At 35.6% G+C, this 21,544-nt stretch overlaps 1 protein-coding gene across 2 annotated transcripts in view; it reads left to right on the top strand.

Moving 5' to 3' along the window:
* The first annotated feature begins 7,581 nt into the window (after nucleotides 1-7,581).
* LOC140147545 (uncharacterized) overlaps nucleotides 7,582-21,544 on the top strand; it is a 97,636-nt gene continuing 83,673 nt past the window's right edge. The window contains exons 1-2 of one of the 2 annotated variants that reach the window (XM_072169331.1): nucleotides 7,582-7,961; nucleotides 20,914-21,132. In XM_072169331.1, the coding sequence (XP_072025432.1) occupies nucleotides 7,895-7,961; nucleotides 20,914-21,132 (286 nt within the window). In that variant the 5' untranslated portion in view covers nucleotides 7,582-7,894. The remainder of the gene's footprint in view (nucleotides 7,962-20,913; nucleotides 21,133-21,544) is intronic. The other variant, XM_072169326.1, reaches the window with a different exon arrangement.

The following is a 21,544-nucleotide window of genomic DNA, read 5'->3' on the forward strand; positions in this document are numbered from 1 at the left end:
TCATTCTGATATCAAATAATTTTGATTTTTGAAATTCGCAATTTAATACACATTTTATGGCAAATCATTAAAATTGATATTTTTGATATTTAACAGTACTTGAAGTAAACTTTATAAATCTGATGATTTATACTTAAAGTGTATGTAGGTGGGATGAAAAGTCGACGATCAATTGAAAATTTTGACCTTTAGATTGAAGATATGGATTTTTTTTCCCAAAACACCAAAAAAATTAGGTCTTTTGGGAAAAAATCCATATCTTCAATATGAAAGGTCAAAATTTTCAATTGACCGTCGAAACTTTTCCTCCTGCTACAAAAATATCAAATGTTTATAATTTGTCATAAAATTTGTATTATATTGTGATTTTCAAAAAATGAAAATTATTTGATATCAGAAAGACATGCCTCGTATTTAGAATGCAATTCGATAGGTCCGAGGTGCTCTCATGTCCCACAAAAAATACTGTCGAAACGCAATAAACGCTCATTTTAGATCCCTTAAAGTACCTTCCCTGATTCTGTTAAATGCGCAATTAAATATCTGTTGTACAAACTGGTTAAAATCAATGTAACCGTTCAATTTATTGTGTGTAAACTTCAAGTCTGTACGTGACATTTTAGCATCTAAAGTGCCAAGCTCGGCTGGAATCTAGCTAAATCAATTAACAAAATATTTAATTCTAATAGATTGATTATAGCACGATTTATCAGCATTTAAAGGAGATGTTAATTGAACAAGATAAACAATCGAGTATACAAATGTAAATCAGCCGCCAATAATCAGGATCCCAAGTGATTTTCCGGGAATCCCAGCCACGTCACTGCAACCTCAGTGCAGGAAAGTTGAAAATTCAACTTTCCTGCTCAGTGTGACCTCAGTCAGACTTTTGGTTCATTGGTGCTTCACTCTAACCCATAGTCAATATTGTGTGATTTTCTTTATCTACTTATAAAATTAATAATTCGTGCTGAGAGCCACATACCATTATATCTGAGCCACAAACCATTATATCTGATTAGTGAAGAGTGATATTCCTTTCTTACGAGTAAATTAAATACAATCACACAGACAAATACAGCGCCATAATGCAAGATCACGTGAGGTGTCACATGGTTTGTGACTTCAAATACCCACTCGTATTTCATATCATATACATGTCATGCATTTCCTTCGTATTGTTGACAGGAAGTCCTAATTTCAACATTACTTTAGCAAAAAGACATTCCCTTATCAAATTAGAAGACTTTCTTGGAAAAACAAATCACTGCTGCCTGATGGGATCATAATAGTTGACCCACTTCCGCCCGGTCTGACCGTACTAGAGGGCGAATTTACTATCTTCAGCAGGTTCGATTCGGTAAACTTACGACATCTGTATGTGTTGACCTCGATCACATGGGCCGAGTGTTACGAGTCTTAATGACTCAAGTCCAAAATCACCTTTTAGTCGCATTCACACGAATGCACAACAACAAAAAACACTGTTTGATTTAGTTAACAAAATCTAAGTCTTTAATTGAAAGTCAAATATGATTGGCACATGGCAACAATTGCACATACAATATAATCACACAATCACAGTTTTAACTAATCAGTACTTAACCAGCAGTCTTCTTCTATTACAATGTTCTGGACGGCTGATATATCCTTAATCACTTATCCTGCGAAAATCACTGTTCAGCGAAGTCCACTGTACACTTATAATCCTTTACATTTATAATCCTTTTATAAGCTCCTTGCACAAAAATTGTGCTGTTTTCTCCAAACACTCAACTCCTTGTGCAGTTCTCCAAACACTTAACTCCTTGCGCAGTTCTCCAAACACTTAACTCCTTGCGCAGTTCTCCAAACACTTAACTCCTTGTGCAGTTCTCCAAACACTTAACTCCTTGCACAGTTCTCCAAACACTTAACTCCTGGCGCAGTTCTCCAAAAATGGTGTTTCTTTCACCAATCACTCTCTTTCTCCAGGAAACATGATTCTTTCTGCACTGCTCCGCTTTATTGACAGATATAGATGTGTTGTTTTCAAACCAGACTCCAGCAAGTCTTTCATACACACAAAATCTCCTTCGTTGCTGTATTAAAATAGCACATTATTGGCTAATGCAAACTGGTTCAAATGTTTTTTAACTAATCAGTACTTAACCAGCAGTCTTCTTCTATTACAATGTTCTGGACGGCTGATATATCCTTAATCACTTATCCTGCGAAAATCACTGTTCAGCGAAGTCCACTGTACACTTATAATCCTTTACATTTATAATCCTTTTATAAGCTCCTTGCACAAAAATTGTGCTGTTTTCTCCAAACACTCAACTCCTTGTGCAGTTCTCCAAACACTTAACTCCTTGCGCAGTTCTCCAAACACTTAACTCCTTGTGCAGTTCTCCAAACACTTAACTCCTTGCACAGTTCTCCAAACACTTAACTCCTGGCGCAGCTCTCCAAAAATGGTGTTTCTTTCACCAATCACTCTCTTTCTCCAGGAAACATGATTCTTTCTGCACTGCTCCACTTTTATTGACAGATATAGATGTGTTGTTTTCAAACCAGACTCCAGCAAGTCTTTCATACACACAAAATCTCCTTCGTTGCTGTATTAAAATAGCACATTATTGGCTAATGCAAACTGGTTCAAATGTTTTTTAACTAATCAGTACTTAACCAGCAGTCTTCTTCTATTACAATGTTCTGGACGGCTGATATATCCTTAATCACTTCCTGCGAAAATCACTGTTCAGCGAAGTCCACTGTACACTTATAATCCTTTACATTTATAATCCTTTTATAAGCTCCTTGCACAAAAATGGTGCTGTTTTCTCCAAACACTCAACTCCTTGTGCAGTTCTCCAAACACTTAACTCCTTGCGCAGTTCTCCAAACACTTAACTCCTTGTGCAGTTCTCCAAACACTTAACTCCTTGCACAGTTCTCCAAACACTTAACTCCCGGCGCAGCTCTCCAAAAAATGGTGTTTCTTTCACCAATCACTCTCTTTCTCCAAAAAACATGATTATTCTTTCTGCACTGCTCCACTTTATTGACAGATATAGATATGTTGTTTTCAAACCAGACTCCAGCAAGTCTTTCATACACACAAAATCTCCTTCGTTGCTGTATTAAAATAGCACATTATTGGCTAATGCAAACTGGTTCAAATGTTTTTTAACTAATCAGTACTTAACCAGCAGTCTTCTTCTATTACAATATTCTGGACGGCTGATATATCCTTAATCACTTCCTGCAAAAATCACTGTTCAGCGAAGTCCACTGTACACTTATAATCCTTTACATTTATAATCCTTTTATAAGCTCCTTGCACAAAAATGGTGCTGTTTTCTCCAAACACTCAACTCCTTGTGCAGTTCTCCAAACACTTAACTCCTTGCGCAGTTCTCCAAACACTTAACTCATTATGCAGTTCTCCAAACACTTAACTCATTGTGCAGTTCTCCAAACACTTAACTCCTTGCACAGTTCTCCAAACACTTAACTCCTTGCGCAGTTCTCCAAACACTTAACTCATTGTGCAGTTCTCCAAACACTTAACTCCTTGCGCAGTTCTCCAAACACTTAACTCATTGCGCAGTTCTCCAAACACTTAACTCATTGTGCAGTTCTCCAAACACTTAACTCCTTGCACAGTTCTCCAAACACTTAACTCCTTGCGCAGTTCTCCAAACACTTAACTCATTGTGCAGTTCTCCAAACACTTAACTCCTTGCACAGTTCTCCAAACACTTAACTCCTTGCGCAGTTCTCCAAACACTCAACTCCTTGTGCAGTTCTCCAAACACTTAACTCCTTGCGCAGTTCTCCAAACACTTAACTCCTTGCGCAGTTCTCCAAACACTCAACTCCTTGCGCAGTTCTCCAAACACTTAACTCCTTGCGCAGTTCTCCAAACACTTAACTCCTTGTGCAGTTCTCCAAACACTTAACTCCTGGCGCAGCTCTCCAAAAATGGTGTTTCTTTCACCAATCACTCTCTTTCTCCAGGAAACATGATTCTTTCTGCACTGCTCCACTTTATTGACAGATATAGATGTGTTGTTTTCAAACCAGACTCCAGCAAGTCTTTCATACACACAAAATCTCCTTCGTTGCTGTATTAAAATAGCACATTATTGGCTGATGCAAACTGGTTCAAATGTACCTCCTTTTGAAGCACAACGTCGACCAACACATTTACAAACTCTCATGATATTCTGCAAAGAGCAAACTATAGCTTCCCCCCTTTTTATGCTCCTTAAAACCCATGATCTATTAATACACCAATCTGTCACATTACAACACTTCCTGTGGGTATTCCCCATGATGTCAAATAAACTTTATATTATCGGAGATTCTCCTGACAATCCAAAATTAGATATGATTCCATTTGTTTTGATCAACTTGATGAATGAGAGGGATTTCCCCATATGTCTTATGAAATAAATTTTAATTGTAAACAAAGATAAATAATCAAATTAAATTACTCAGGGCACATACACACGAGTAAGTTTGGAATGCCCATTTGGGTGTAATTACTGCTGTGCTCTGTGGATGTTGTTTTTTACTCTCTAAGCATGAAAAGATAAAAAATATTACAATTTTGATATTCTAGGAAGGGTTTTTTTTGGCTCAGTTAACCAAATGACGGTTATAATTATACAGCAGAGAGAAACTGTGCTGTAGAGTTTGGTATGGTATATTACATGTTCATTGTACCAGACTGCGAAAATCGAGCTGCTCAACTACCACAAAAATGCTGGTAGAATATATCATAAACTTTTGGCAAAATGGTGTTTATGCACAATGACGTTTTGTCCATGAGAATATGGTGAATTTTTCTGCACAAAAAAGCTTGGATTTAGAGCACGTGTGGCCCCTAAAGCCCCATTTTCTACTTTATACTTAAAAGTAGATATCAGTTAGGTCTATTAAACTTCAAAATCTCGTCAGTATTTTGCCATATACACGGCTTCTGCTTAAATATGATTTTCATTGTGCAAATGTGCTATTGTTAATAGAAACCTTAGGTCACATTACAGAACGTTCCATGCTGCGCGGCTGCGGTCCCTGCTTTTTATGTTATGCACCCAACTATGGAATCTAACCAAGGTTCACAAAAAATATCAACGGTGACAATTATAAAAACGTTTTCAACCGTATCTCTAGCTCTCAATAGTCATGATATAATTAATCATATTATTTTGGAGGCGTGACAATGGCCAAGGAACATAACTTTGACGTTCCTCGTACAGGTTTATACGGTCGAAAAAAGCGAGGATTTCACTTTTTTTTTCAGTTAAGTGAACTTAATTTGCAGGCTATGAAGTACCATGCGCGTATGGGGGAGGGGGGGCTTTGGGGCGAGCCCCGGGGTCAAAGTATAGGAGGCGGCCAAAACGAAGTGACGGCGGAAGAAGAAGGGCGGCAAAAAGAAGGGCGGCGGAAGAAGAAGGGCGGCAAAATAATTAGTAAAATAAAAGGGCGGAAAATTTGAAAAGTATTTAAAAAAATGGTACTATACATTGCTTTTTTTTGCTCTTCACTTAGCTTTTTCAAACCACCGAAAAAAAAAAAAAAAAATGGGTCAACCTTTTCGGGCTGTTGAGGAAGGGCGGCAAAATTTAATTTCTTCAGCCCCCCCCGGATAGGAGCAGCCACGGTACGCTACTGAGTACTGTAACATATAGGAAACAAATTCATGAATTGATTGATTGTAAAATATTACAATTATTTTACGGCACTTTACGGCACTTTACCGTAAAATTGAATTACTATTTCATTGAAAACAGGCATGTTAATACCGTTACGTTGGACTATATATATTATTATTTGTGTGTAAAGTGTTGTAGTTCCAATTTTTTAAATAGTAAATAGCCGTATTGTCATGACAGATTGTGTTTAAATGCTATTTCATATTATGTACAGTGCAGGCTACATAGCCGGCAACATCTGTAATTTTAACGATAGAATGTTGGCAACCCAGTGCCAGATACCGTTAAACATACGTGCATTCTACCGAATATTTTATACAGGATGATGGGTATTGTATACGGTAGAATTCTGGCAACTTATATACGCTGGCGAAGTTACGTAATAATCGGATTATCTACCATAGCAATAGGTGAAAACAATTTTGACTATACCGCGCTGCACTGATAAGTTAACGCGGTACCTCTGCATTGAACCGTATCATGCTGTTCACTTGCACCTGTAAGATTAGTATCTTTGAAAAGACCAGTATTGTATTCAATCTATGATTGCAGACATAAACAGGTGATGAGTGTAACCTGCTTGTAGTGCGGCGCGATATGTTCAAAATTGTTTTCACCTATTGCTATGGTAATTAATCCGATTAATTACGTAACTTCGCCAGCGTATAGTTACCAGGTTATATAGTTACCGTAAAAATTATATCACACACATGATTACGTAACAGCATTAGCATAAATTCAATGGTCTAGAGTCACCTGGTGAAATTGAGTCGTTTTTGTTAAGGGAAATAAGAGGCCGAAATGAGGTATTGTTGTATTTTCTATATTTTCTTGGGAATTAAAGAATGGAGAATACTGCCGTTTGGAACAGTAATAGAACACAAACTACCAGTTCATGAAACCATGTTTGTTGGGCTGGAAAGATTTTAGTTTATTTAAAATGCGTGGTCAAATATGTCTTATTTTGGACAAAAACAAGGCTTTTCTTTCTTTAAAATCTTGATATTGCCAAAAATAGCAAACGTGGAAATTTAATTTTTTTTGCCAGTTCTGTTGACTAATCTCTAAACATTTAAACGGGAGTCTCCCTAGAAAATATTTGAATCCGTGATTAAAATATAACTGTTATTCTACCAGCCCCCCCCCGGATAGGAGCAGCCACGGTACGCTACTGAGTACTGTAACATATAGGAAACAAATTCATGAATTGATTGATTGTAAAATATTACAATTATTTTACGGCACTTTACCGTAAAATTGAATTACTATTTCATTGAAAACAGGCATGTTAATACCGTTACGTTGGACTATATATATTATTATTTGTGTGTAAAGTGTTGTATCTTCCAATTTTTTAAATAGTAAATAGCCGTATTGTCATGACAGATTGTGTTTAAATGCTATTTCATATTATGTACAGTGCAGGCTACATAGCCGGCAACATCTGTAATTTTAACGATAGAATGTTGGCAACCCAGTGCCAGATACCGTTAAACATACGTGCATTCTACCGAATATTTTATACAGGATGATGGGTATTGTATACGGTAGAATTCTGGCAACTTATATAGTTACCAGGTTATATAGTTACCGTAAAAATTACGGTCAGATTTTTACAGTGTATATTGCGAACCCGGATTGCGAAACGTAATATATTTTTTATAAGGCTGTCACCTGCAACTTTTGCTTCAACAATATCAGGTACTAATTTCAACGTATTGCAGCATTATATTCCACTGATCTATAGTGATATATTCACGCCCCTTTAGTATGTCACTGAAGACATAACATATTTGCATATAATCTGACCTGAACTTAAATGATATAATAATGGAAATCTAAACAACAAAAAAGACATTCATTTTCCCGAGGGTGTGGTTTCATGTGCAGTTTAGCCGCATATATTTTTATATCGCATAAACCTATAGGCCTTTGGCTTCCAGGCTAGGTTGCTTCGGGGGATTGTTATAGGTAAAAAGAGTGAATATTTCTAACTAAAATTAACGATCAAAGTTAATTTTTGTTACATAAAACGCAAGAAGTGATCCGAATTAAACAACTGCGGATACAAATGACGAAGATAGACACATTTTCGACACAAATATAACACATGATGTGGATGGAAGGGCGTGTTTTCTCCCCATTAAATTGAGATTATACTGAACTTTATAAATCTCGTCATCATGTGGATCAAGATATTTACTTTTGTTGTCTTTACTGTTCTTTGGAGTGAGGTTTCTCCACAAGATGGTAAGTATAATATATACCGTTATATCCTGGTCAATTATATCGTTGTAACTTTTACATTATAGCATGTAGGCCTATGTATCATCATGATTATAGTTAGAATAGCTATTAAGCCTATATTGTTCAATGCCTAACAGTAAAAACTGAAAAGACAAGATTAATGGCCCCAATTGAAACAAGATTTGTCTATAAAAACAGGGTTTTTTTTTTTTTTTTGTTCTTTTGTCCAGAAAACTTAATTACATTATATTTCACATTTACCCAGTAAACACAAAATGTTTGACAGAAAACGTTTTAATGTCGGGTTATATAATGGGTATAAAACATGTTGAAAACTTTATGCAAAACATTCAAACATATTTTGATGAAATATTTTTCAATTACATTTTGACAACATTTTAAAAATTTTGTTGTTGCAATGTTTTTCATAAAACGTTTTAAAAATATGTGCATGACTTTTATATAACCCGACATAAATTGTTATTAAAACGTTTTGACCAAAACCAAAATGCGGCATTGATAACACGTATACGGTATATATATGTGATATACGACGTAATTACGTTTGAATTATTATGTGTTTGCTGGGTATGTGTTTATAGGCCTATAATATATATTCTGTTAATGTTAGAACAGGTGCGTTCACATTTTCTGCTTGTCTCCTTTATAATTTGTGTGAACCTGGTGAAAAATTATGTTAAAAGGTCATAATACCGATTTATATAAATAGGTTATTTTTAATTTTCAATTTGAACTCTTTCGTTTCGTGTCGCTAAATTATATTATTGATGTTATAAAAAGACATAAAAAGGTATTCGCTCACGTTTTAAACCGTTTTGTATTAAACTATATTAATATTTGGACAATACATGTCATACACCGATGTTGCAGATACGATATCTCTATAAATTGGCCGATTGAAATATTTCAATCTTTTAACGATTGGTAAATAGCAATCAATCTAAATAGATTGAAATGTTGTTGTTTTGTGGTTCGACTCGTAACTCTTGTAAACTGATTTCACTATTCAATTGTGTTAATTAAATGACATGTGTTGCATATGTTTGGAATGAGATTTCAAACTTTTTAGAGTGAATATTTTCAATCGTCTGGAAAGGATTTGTCCCTAATTCAGGATGGCAGAAGATTGAAAATTCAATCTTTTTGTTGAATATTTAATCGGGCAATTTAAGAGTGTAGGCCTATAGGGGGCCTAATAGTTTGAAAATCAAATATATGCTTTCCACGAAAACACACGAGCTAAACGTTATGGTTATCCGCATCATATCAATATCGTGTAGATAATTACATTTTAAAATAACAATCCAGATTGTTAGAGCACATAATTCTCTATTGTAGACCCTGAAAGAAAGTTTAAAAATGATGCACCAAAACGGCTTCAACTGGATCATCATTTTGCAAAATTTGTCAACCCCATGTGTAGGCCAAGCGCCTAAATGAATAAACGAATTCCCGTTTCGACACCCAACATTGAGTTTGAAGCAATAATTTCACACATTGTGAAAACACAGATGAAAACATGTCCACGACTGGTTTTGATTTGGCCTTCATTTCACAAATTTTCGGCTTTTTCAAACTAATATAGTACCAAAATAATCCACCAAGAAATGGTTTCAATTGGTCCTTCATTTTTCAAAAGACGTTGCGCAAGCGCGATGTCCGCTAGCCCTTCAGGCCAGTATTTACATTTCCTATCCGCCACTGACGGGCACTTTCAAAATTATTCCGCGGCCTACGCTGTTAGTGAATAATGATACCACATCAAAACTGACCAATAAGTCACTTGATTCTATGGGTATTTGCCCTGCCTTTTCAACAAAATGTTGCGAGTTATTGATGTAGGAAGTGCCTTTTCCTGATATGTGAACGGTTCTTTTCAGAGCCACCAAAAACTTCCAAAATCAGCAGATAGGCGAGATCTGCTTGTTTCTGTAGACAAGGGGCAGTCTTCAGCAAACGGCTCTTTTCAGAGCCACCAAAACCTTTATATTAGCAGATAGGCGAGATCGCTAGTTCTCTGTAGACAAGGGGCAGTCTTCAGTGAACGGCTCTTTTCAGAGCCACCAAAACCTTTATATAAGCAGATAGGCGAGATCTGCTTGTTCTCTGTTGACAAGGGGCAGTCTTCAGTGAACGACTCTTTTCAGAGTCTACTTAGACAAGGGGCGGTCTACATGTCTCATTCTTAGGTACTTTGTCCTGAAGAAGTCAGAGCTACTCCTGACGAAAGCTTGACAGTTCTAAACTTGTCCGACGGCGAACCCGCTAAAAACCCACTAATTGTCCCTCCTCCTCAATTTCTAGGATTTGTCAGGTTTTTGTTTTGAGATTTTTCCAAATTTTTAGACTTCGGAATACATTAGGAAAACTTTATACATAATTTTATAAATAAGTTTATTAGAGAACATGGATCACTTCCAAGACTTGTTCTTGTGGTAGGCCTACAGGGGGTTTACCGTATCCCCGGGGTTTATCCGGGCTCACAATCTCACTGAAAAAAAGAAAAAAAAAAAAGAAAAAAGGGCCTTCTCCTTTCATCGAGCACTGTTGGAAAAGACCGTAATAAACCACTAACAATGCTAATTTTACATTGGGGAAAAATAAATTCATGAAAATTCTCTGGGCGAGAAACAGAACATTAATTTTAGACGGCCTAATATTAAAACTCGGAAACGAGGCTGCCGCTTATATACGGGCTGTATTTAGTACAAGATGTGCCTACGGGCTGCTGCACAGCAAATTTCGATTGCTCGTTTGTTTTTTGTCATTCAAGAGCAGAGTCAAATTATTAAAATATATTGTCTTCCCTTTACTAGTACGTCTACAGATTCTACACGAGCACATAAATGTTATTCAGCATGATATTATTATTGGGCACATTGGCTTGTACTACAGTGCATGTAGGCATGATATAGGCAGGTAAGCTAAGCTTACCATCCCATCATCAGTAGTACAAGGAACTTATACGATGTCCTCATTCACAAACTGGAAACAGGACGGTTCGCACCCTTTCAATTTCGGACCCGTGCACTTTCGCCCCCTTTCAATTTCGCACCCGTGCACTTTCGCCCCCTTTTTAAACCGCAGGTAATGTGCTGCTGTTTATTGATGATGCACGATCGATCGCTTCAACTCCCGGCGGTACAGTGGGGTGTTGTATGTGTATAGTATTGGTTGACTTTTGAGTGTTGATTGACTGATTGTCTGTGTTTGCAGTACCGGTACTGGGTCCAGCGTGTACAAAAGCAAATAGTATGTTGATGGACTCTCCGGTTCGATTGAATTTAATAGGCCTATATTATTACGATATATTAAATGTTCATTATGTTTTTGATTTGTTATTTTGTTTTACTTAGGCCTATTTTATTTTATTTCATTTCTATTTTATTTTATTTTAAGCCTATTAATTATTTTTATATTATTATTATTATTATTATTATTATTATTATTATTATTATTATTATTATTATTATTATATTAATTATTATTATATTATTGTTATTAGAATTATCTTACCTTATTAGTACTTCTAGGCTATATAATTTAGTATTCAATTATTTATGGCCTATAAAGTATAAAATTTATAGGGCCTAATATTGATATGGCCAAAAATATGATGGCTTATAATTTATAATTTTATCCCATCTTTATGTTGCCGAATTGATCTTCTTTGACATGACACTAATGGAAAAAAAAAATTTAGCAAATTTCTCAAAGACAAATGCGCACAAGCAAAACAAATGCCTGCAGCAGCTTTGCGATAATGCTGTGCCGACTTTCACCACCTTTCTTCACCGCGAGTATTAGCTGCCACTAGTACGCCGAAAGCGCCGGGCGTGACATGGGTTCAATCAATGCAATGGTAGCCTCACGGTGACTAGGCAGTAGCACGCATATATTCGTCCCAGAACACACTACCGGATCGATTGCTTGACAAGTCTCCGGCCCGCGTCGCGTGATTGTATAAAGTGTGACTCCTTCAACCCATTATGTAATGAATGACTTACGCGAAAGCGCCGGTATGGTGTGGGTCCAATCAATGGTAGGGTACCGTAAACAGACACGCAAAAGTGCCATATGCCTCTTGACGCATAATCGTAAAATATTATTAATCAGGAAAGTTTTCTGTTCGCTTTTAATGAGAAATGTAAATAATGAACCAAATGTTTTAACTTTTATGTCTTTTAATGAATGATGTATTTTGTCTGTGTTCTTAATTAATTTAATATATATTTCTACAAGTGTTACGTAAATTGTATAAAACAAAGAAATGTAAATACTTTTAAGATATAGGCCTATTTGATGTATGATTTTTTGATATTTATGCATTTTTATGTTTTAAAAAATTCTTACATATATAGGGCTTATGTATAATTCTACAAATTGTTATGTATATTGTTTTTATGACACAGAGCCCCTGTAATAGCAGATTTATCTGAAAGGTAGCCCTGTATAAATATGGTTTTAATAAATAACATAAAGTAAATAAACAAATTTGTGGAAAAAATGATGTCCAATTCTGCATTGTAAATGATTGACATTTATGTGTTCATGATTCATTTTGTTTACTGGCCTGTCAATCACGGACTCATTATGACGATGCTTTATTAACACCACGGCACATCTTTATCTTAATCTGCTAAATATGATGTCAATAATGTAATATAGCATCTATTTCTTAGATAATAAAGATCGTGTAAAGGAGATGAATTTCTTTCTTCATTTTTCTTTTCTTTTTCCTTTTTTTTTTTTTTTATAGTGCCTTTTTTCTTCTTTTTTTTAATCAAGAAAGCTGCTTTGTCTTTTGAACCCTGTTTTGTTTTTGGATGTTGCTGCACATAATAAACAGTTTTAAACAATCAATTTATTTCTATCAATTAGATTTGTTCAGTTCATCTTAATTTCTTTGGATTTTGTTTTTTCTTTCCCTTTCTTTCTTTATTTCCTTTCTTTCTTTTTTCGTTTGCATGATCAGGCTATAGGGGTCCGACGCATAAATGACATCTATCTTAATAAGGAGTATTTCGTGATCCTAGTATCATCTTTTTATGACATTTTTTAGTAGACATGGTAGATATGCTTGAAAAATCTTATTCCCAAAATTTCAGTTGATTCCGATTTTGCATTATGCGAGTTATGCATGACTATGTGTATTACACTGCTCCATAGGCCACTGTTGTAATTTCGTTCTGGTACACCAGAACGTAATTCAAAATTGACGATATTTTTGCTAGACTAATTAAATCTGCAAGAATTATTTTTTGGACATAAACATTATGTAGCCAGAGGTTTCCAGTGGTATAAAAATCTCAATTTTTTTGAGAAAAGTGAGGGGATAATAATAATAATAATAATAATAATAATAATAACTTTATTTATACACGGTAAAACATGTTCAATACAATATTGACCTTCCACATGTCCGTGTGGATATTAAAACATTACTAAAATATAAAATATAAAAGTTTGTTAAAAGATAATTATAATGCAAAAATGTACATAGACTAATACAATATTTCACTAAGAGACAAAAATTTATAATAAATGAATATGATAAAAATAATCTGCATTCATCCTCATATCATTGTTATTCTTCTTCTTATTATTATTATTATCATACTAGCGGGAGACCCGCGCTTCGCGCGGGTCCCCGCTAGTTGAGTAAACTGGAGCGGTTAGTAAACTGGAGTGATTTATGGTAAACGGTGATGGTAATGATTATGTCTTGGTGTAGATTGATTATTTATCCTATAATAATTTTATTACCTGGAAATGTTTAGAATTAAGAATTTCCCCCGAAGAACTTATTTGTAAGGTCTTCCCTCAATTCCCCCAGACCCCCATGTTGGAAGTTGCGACCGCACATCATGTGCATGTCACCGTTGGGGGGGGGGGGGGCAAGAAATTTTGGCGAGCTGGAGGGGGGGAAGCAATTTTTGGCAAGCCGAGAGGGAGGGGCAAGCGATTTTGGCACACATTCTTGGGGCGCCTTTTAAATAAAACGCTCTAAAAGGGCTTAGGAAAACCGTACGCTTTAATATGCAAATTTTCCTGCTCACTGCGCTCGCAAACATGTATATAGACCATTAAAAGGTTTGCAAATTGGGATCCCAAAAAATTGGCATGTGCAAGGGGTGGGGGTGGGGGAAAAGATTTTTTGGCGGGTCGAGGCTCATAATTATTGCACAGCCCTTATATTTAGAAAGTGCGACATTTGAAATGTAAAACAATACCAGGTTATATAATGTAATAATAAAGATATTTCCTTGCCCCCCCCCGGACTCCCCTGAAACAAATTTATATATCCCTAATCCCCTGTGGGGCCCCTCTGAACACTACGATCCTGTCTACAAAACTGTAGGGGCTAAAGGATTGTGTATGAATGTAATGTATAAAAATTTTTATACCCCTCCCCTTGGACCCCCCCCCAGTGAAACAGTGTGATCCTGTCTACATCACTGTGTTAGGGTTAAAATGATTGCCCTCATTTTAAATTATTCAGTACAGGCAACTACTCTGACTCACGACTCACAACCCTGCTCTAACACAAAAATTCCTCTACTGTTTCAACTTGTTGGGCAATCTGGGAGGAATGACCTTATAACCCACATGAAGCTCTGTTACCAACATTACTGGTTCTGATGTTGTAAGGTTGTGCAATAACCTGACCAATGTCCCTTTATTTAAAAGCAACTCTAATTTGACATTCATATACTAAAGCAGAACAGGGAATACCCCTATGTTTGACATTATAAACCCCACTACATGTACATACATGTATAACTGTCTGATGTGAGAAGTGATATGTTTTGTTTTTGTTACTCTATGTCAATGAACTTTTAACACTCATAAAGTTCCCTGACCTTTGCATTAAACTTAATTAATTAATTGCTTACTCCTTAATTCATAACAAATAAAGTATCCTATATTTTAAGTCATATTAAGCTACAAATGGAAAAAAATGTGTGGAGTTGAATAATAGCGTGCTTTTATTGGGAGAGGGAGCCAAAATTTTTTACACCTTCCTTTTATTTATATAGATTATTATCATTATATTATATTATTAAATAAACTTTGTTTATATTATTAACATTGTTATTATTATTATTATTATTATCATATTATTATTATTATCATCATATTATATTATTAAATTAAAGGAGTATTACTTTTTATGACATTTTCAGTACATATCCACGAAAAAAGCCTATTCCCAAAATTTCAGTTGATTCCGATTTTGCGTTTGCGAGTTATGCATGATTATGTGTATTACACTGCTCCATAGACAATGCGTTGTAATTTCGTTCTGGTGCACCAGAAGGAAATTCAAATTTCACGATATCTTTGCAAAACGAATTAATCTGCAAGAAATATTTTGTACATAAACATTATGTAGCCAGAGGTTTCCAGTGATATAAAAATCTCAACTTTTTTTGAGAAAAGTGGGGGATGAGGCTGTGGATCACGAAATGCCCCTTTAACTTTGTTTATATGTTTTGTGTTACTCCCCCATTGGATGTTGTGTCATACTTTCATTGTTTTTATTTTTATCCATTGTTGACACTTGTATCCTTTTGGATCCATCCTTTGGTCGTCAGTTGGAACAAAGTTTCACTATTTTTATACATATTATAATTAATAATTAAATATAAATTTATTATTATTATCACTATTTATTATTATTACTATTTTATCATTGAATTCTAATTATTTCATTATTTTGGGTAAGCCTGCTGCTAAAATATCTGGCCTGTAATATATACTAAGAAAAAAAAATCGTTCCTCTATTTTGTTATAAAATATCCTTTCTTTCCTTCCTTCCCGGGTTTATCATGACTTAATAAGTGCATGCCCGACGGCCCCAGCACTATAAACATACTACGCCGCACCGCCGGAGTTCAAGCAATCGATCGTGCATCAATCAACAGCAGCACAATACCATGTATAAAAAGGGGGCGAAAGTGCACGGGTGCGAAATAGAAAGGGGGCGAAAGTGCACGGGTCCGAAATTGAAAGGGTGCGAACCGTCCAGCATTCCACAAACTGATACTATCTGTCCATCGTATAAGGCTATTACCGTACGATAATGTGCTGAAGGAATATTACACAGTCAAAAATAGGCTCCATCATTTTTTTGTTCTGATCCCTCCCAGTCTCCCAAAACATCAAAAGCGTTGCACATTTACTTACTTAAGACTGTCCTTTTTCATATAACACAGACAAAGTAGGGCAAAGCTACCTAGAAATGGTCAAATTTTGGCAAGAAATATCTCTGTGTAATCCTATGTAAGTCCCATATCACATCGTTATCGGCGATCGTGATTTTTTTTTTTCTGAAGTTTGGCTGGTACCCACTAGCGTCATGCACGTGACGCGGCACAGCTAAAATAATCGACCGGAAATCGGGGATCATTAAAACGTCAACAAATTTCAAAACACAGAAAGCAGTAAACTTAATGGCGAGCGGTCCGAATTTTGAGCCATACAAGTTTATGTGGTGAACTACCATCATCAGACCATTTGATTTCTCTCCACTCCACTCGAGAAGTGCTGTACATTGTATATTTACAATATTTTAAAGCTAATTTTTACTAAATTTTTGACGGAAAAAAGGACATACCGGTATTATACAAGAGACATATCTATTAAAGGGGCATTTCGTGATCCACAGCCTCGTCCCCCCACTTTTCTCAAAAAAAGTTGAGATTTTTATATCACTGGAAACCTCTGGCTACATAATGTTTATGTATAAAATATTTCTTGCAGATTAATTCGCTTTTGCAAAGATATCGTGAAATTTGAATTTCGCTCTGGTGCACCAGAACGAAATTACAACGCATGCATAACTCGCAAAACGCAAAAATCGGAATCAACTGAAATTTTGGGAATAGGCTTTTTTCGTGGATATATACTGAAAAATGTCATAAAAAGAGGATGCTAGGATCACGAAACACTCCTTTAAGCGGCAACATTTTTTATTTTCGAGATTTCTATGACGGGAAAATTGTTTATGGGCAAGTTACTTTCGGGCATTTTCCCGGGGCATTTTCACACACAAACAGATGATATAGGAATTGGATTTTCGGCGTTTCACCGGACTCCCTACTCCAGACTTCTTCTGTCTTCCTTATGCTTACATCATATTCATGTAATATAACATGCCCCGGGGGGGGGTACTCAGTACAAATGACCATACGGGGACGTGCCGCAAACATGGGTAGCATTTTCAGCCTTCTGGTATATCAATGGTCCCTTTTTCAAAGCCTATTTTGGTATATGAATGGGTCCTTTTTTCAAAATTTTCTTAATTTTTTCGGAAACAGCCAAATTTTTCCTTAATCTAGCTAAAATTTTCAAAATTTTCCCAAAATTTTGGGAAAATTTGTAAAAACCAAGACAATTTTGGTTAAATTCGGCCGAAAAATGTGACTTTTGGTATATGAATGGGTCCAAATTTCTTGAAAAATTGGTATATTTATGGGTCCACTTCCAAAATCTCAGCGGCACGTCCCTACCAAAACCAAACTTGAGTACCCCCCCCCGGACACAGAAAGCAGTAAACTTAATGGCGAGCGGTCCGAATTTTGAGCCATACAAGTTTATGTGGTGAACTACCATCATCAGACCATTTGATTTCTCTCCACTCCACTCGAGAAGTGCTGTACATTGTATATTTACAATATTTTAAAGCTAATTTTTACTAAATTTTTGACGGAAAAAAGGACATACCGGTATTATACAAGAGACATATCTATTAAAGGGGCATTTCGTGATCCACAGCCTCGTCCCCCACTTTTCTCAAAAAAGTTGAGATTTTTATATCACTGGAAACCTCTGGCTACATAATGTTTATGTATAAAATATTTCTTGCAGATTAATTCGTTTTGCAAAGATATCGTGAAATTTGAATTTCGTTCTGGTGCACCAGAACGAAATTACAACGCATGCATAACTCGCAAACGCAAAATCGGAATCAACTGAAATTTTGGGAATAGGCTTTTTTCGTGGATATATACTGAAAAATGTCATAAAAAGAGGATGCTAGGATCACGAAACACTCCTTTAAGCGGCAAAATTTTTTATTTTCGAGATTTCTATGACGGGAAAATTGTTTATGGGCAAGTTACTTTTGGGCATTTTCCCCGGGGCATTTTCACACACAAACAGATGATATAGGAATTGGATTTTCGGCGTTTCACCGGACTCCCTACTCCAGACTTCTTCTGTCTTCCTTATGCTTACATCATATTCATGTAATATAACATGCGCCATAGCATATGACTTGACAAGATAGCCCAAAACTTCATGGCCTTCATTTTGGACAGTCTAAAATTTTGCTGAAGTGTAATTTTAGCAACATTTTTGATGCAATGGCCTGTCGTGATCGGCTGTGTTTACTTCTGACCTTCCATTGCTCTACACTGTGTCATGCTTCAGCGAATCCGACTAGATTTTGAATGCAAAGGTCTCTAGCCTAGAATGTGAAGCTATCGGTGAGCAAATTCTTGGCTAGAGTTCTCGAGCAAGGCTGGCCATGAGGTGTGTTCAAGGTGTGTTCATTCTGTCGGTCGGCATGATCATGTCACTCGTGATAGATTGCTTGAGAAGTCTAGCCACGATTATAATAAATAAATAATAACTACAAATTTCGAACATTTGACTCATTGTAGCAGGTTCCATAAGGTGTCTTCAGTGTTTATAATTGTTTTCATTATAAATGTGAAATGTCACAAAATATTATATTTGACAATTTAATTACTGTTTGACCTCTCCATACATGTATATTCATACATTGCTCACCTGTGTTTTCATATCATATTTTGTGGTGAAAAATGTGTAATTTGCAAACATTTTTGGAGCAAAAATTTCTTCGTACCGACAGCTAAGTGTACATGTGAATTCACATTAAACACATACACAGCACCTGTTGGAACTCCCGGTTGGAGCCGGGAGTTTCAATTATTGGAACTGAGCCATGATAGCTTCACATAGCCTAGAGACCTTTGCATTCAAAATCCGGACAGATTCGCCATGGATGTTTAGAAGTAAACACAGCCGATCACGATGGGCGATGGCATCAAAAAAGTTGCTAAACATATTGCACTTCAACAAAATTTGAGACTGTTTAAAATAGGCAAATTTTACTCAAAAGAAGCATTCAATTTAAAACCTGGTAGCAGAGCAAAATGCTCCCCATTTTGGACAACTTGCTACATAAATTTCGGCTTGTATAACAATTTTTACTATGTAAACATAATGCTAATATCGTAAGAACGATCACCTGAATACTGATTTCCCTAAAAATTGCTATGCAAATTTTTCAAAGTAAATCAAACCAAAAGATACAGTTGACTCATCAAAATAACTTTCATTCGAATTTCAACATTAACAGAATAAATAACATCCGTTGAAAAAAATGTCAACGCTGTCCGACCGAAAAATGATAGCAACATACTCTACATCAAATGCTATCGCATGCAAATTCGGCTAAGAGTTCTCAAGTGTTTAGATCAGTGCATCCCATTGGTTGTTTATTGCTGAGATTCGACTGTTCCATCTTACGCCTCAGACACGAAGGGGGCACTTACCGTTGCACTCAATGAGGGAAATCACAAAACATGCCATAAAATTAAGGGATCAGGAATGAGTGTCTTGAACGTTGCGACAGTATTTTTTGTGGGACATGAGAGCACATCAGACATATCGAATTGCATTCTGAATACGAAGAATGTCTTTCTGATATCAAATAATTTTAATTTTTTGAAATTCATGATATAATACAAATTTTATGACAAATTATTAAAATTTGATATTTTTCACATTTTTGATATATAACAGTCCTCGAAGTAAATTTTATCAATTTAATGACATAGGCCTATTCTTAAAGTATATGTAGGTGGAAGAAAAAGCCGATGATCAATTGAAATTTTGACCTTTCATATTGAAGATATGGATTTTTACCCAAAAAGACCTAATTTTTTTTGAAAAAAAAAAAAAAAAATCCATATCTTCAATACGAAAGGTCAAAATTTTCAATTGATCGTCAGCTTTTCATCCCACCTACATACACTTTAAGTATAAATCATCAGATTTATAAAGTTTACTCCGAGTACTGTTAAATATCAAAAATATCAATTTTTAATCATTTGCCATAACATATGTATAACATGGCGAATTTCAAAAAATCAAAATTATTTGATACCAGAAGGACATTCTTCATATTCAGAATGCAATTTGATATGTCTGATGTGCTCTAATGTCCCACAATAAATACTATCCAAACGTTCATACTCCACCCCTTAAACAATTCTAAAAGTTTGATTTCTTATCAGGGAACAAACTCTCAATAATTACTATAGCCTAGGAAAAGTAAATTGGTCATGTTGGTGTTTTCTATTCGGAGAAAATTGACTGGTACAAACAGGTCTAGGGATTTTGCATGGTGTCCCCTTTGATAGTCATGAGAAATGGGTAAGTGCACTGGATGGAAAAAACCTGACCGAGATAATTAACGCAATCAGTCAGTCCGAATAATCAATCCCAGAACATTTACTGACATGATCATGTTCTGGGCCTGAACTGCTTCCATTCGAAATCTTGATAACAAACTGGACAAAAGACCAGTGCTGTACGGCGCAAAAACTGATTGAGGAGCCAATGCATGAATGGCTCCTAACTTTATGAATTTAGACACCCAAAGTTGGCTCCCAAGTAAAAAACTGGAGCACCAATTCATCGTATTCCAACCCCTCAAAGTCATTCTGTCAGTTTAAATCTACATTCAATTTTAAGTTTTTAGGCTTACATGATTGGATAAAAAAAAAAAGAAGAAAAAAAAGACAAGATTCAAGGCCAGAACATGTGGACAACTCTGATGGTCAAAAATGAGTAGTTCAATTAATTGTGATGTAATTTTCTTTATTTTATTTTTCAGAGCGTGAATGTGGTGGTACACATTACCATGCAGAAACAACTGGAATTGTCGATACTAGTCCATACCCACCAGCAGCATGCAGTGGAGTCCCATTCTTTCCTGATTTGGAACCAAATAATCGCAAGTGTTTCTGGGTGAAGTCTGGCACTCCTGTGGCAATATTCCTGACTAGTACACCACAAATATATAATCGCTACTCAGAGCTCTTTTATCAACTAGGTAAGGCAAAAAAAAAAAATGTCCTCCACAGCTTTGAAAGAGGAGGTGCGGGCGGGCGTATTTAAAAAAAAAAATTTTTTTGGATTTGGAATATTCCTGGACTTACAATCATTCATGGTGACTTTAAAAAAACCCATTTTGTTTCTTTAATATGCAAAGTTATAGTTTGTGTCCATGTCATTTCAGAATATGTACTTTGAAATCATTAATAATAATAGACTATGACATGAACACAAATTAAACTTTGCATATTATTGAAGACACAAAATGTTTTTGGTGGGCTTTTTATTTTCAACCTTGAAAGATACTAGCATTTAGCTCTAGCTAGGTCCAGAGATACTCCAAATCTGAAAAAAAAATTGAATTTTTTATTTATTTAAAAAAAAAAATTGAAAAAAAAAAAATTGGTTAG

This window comes from Amphiura filiformis, chromosome 1 (assembly GCF_039555335.1).
Source record: "Amphiura filiformis chromosome 1, Afil_fr2py, whole genome shotgun sequence".
NCBI classification, from domain to species: domain Eukaryota; kingdom Metazoa; phylum Echinodermata; class Ophiuroidea; order Amphilepidida; family Amphiuridae; genus Amphiura; species Amphiura filiformis.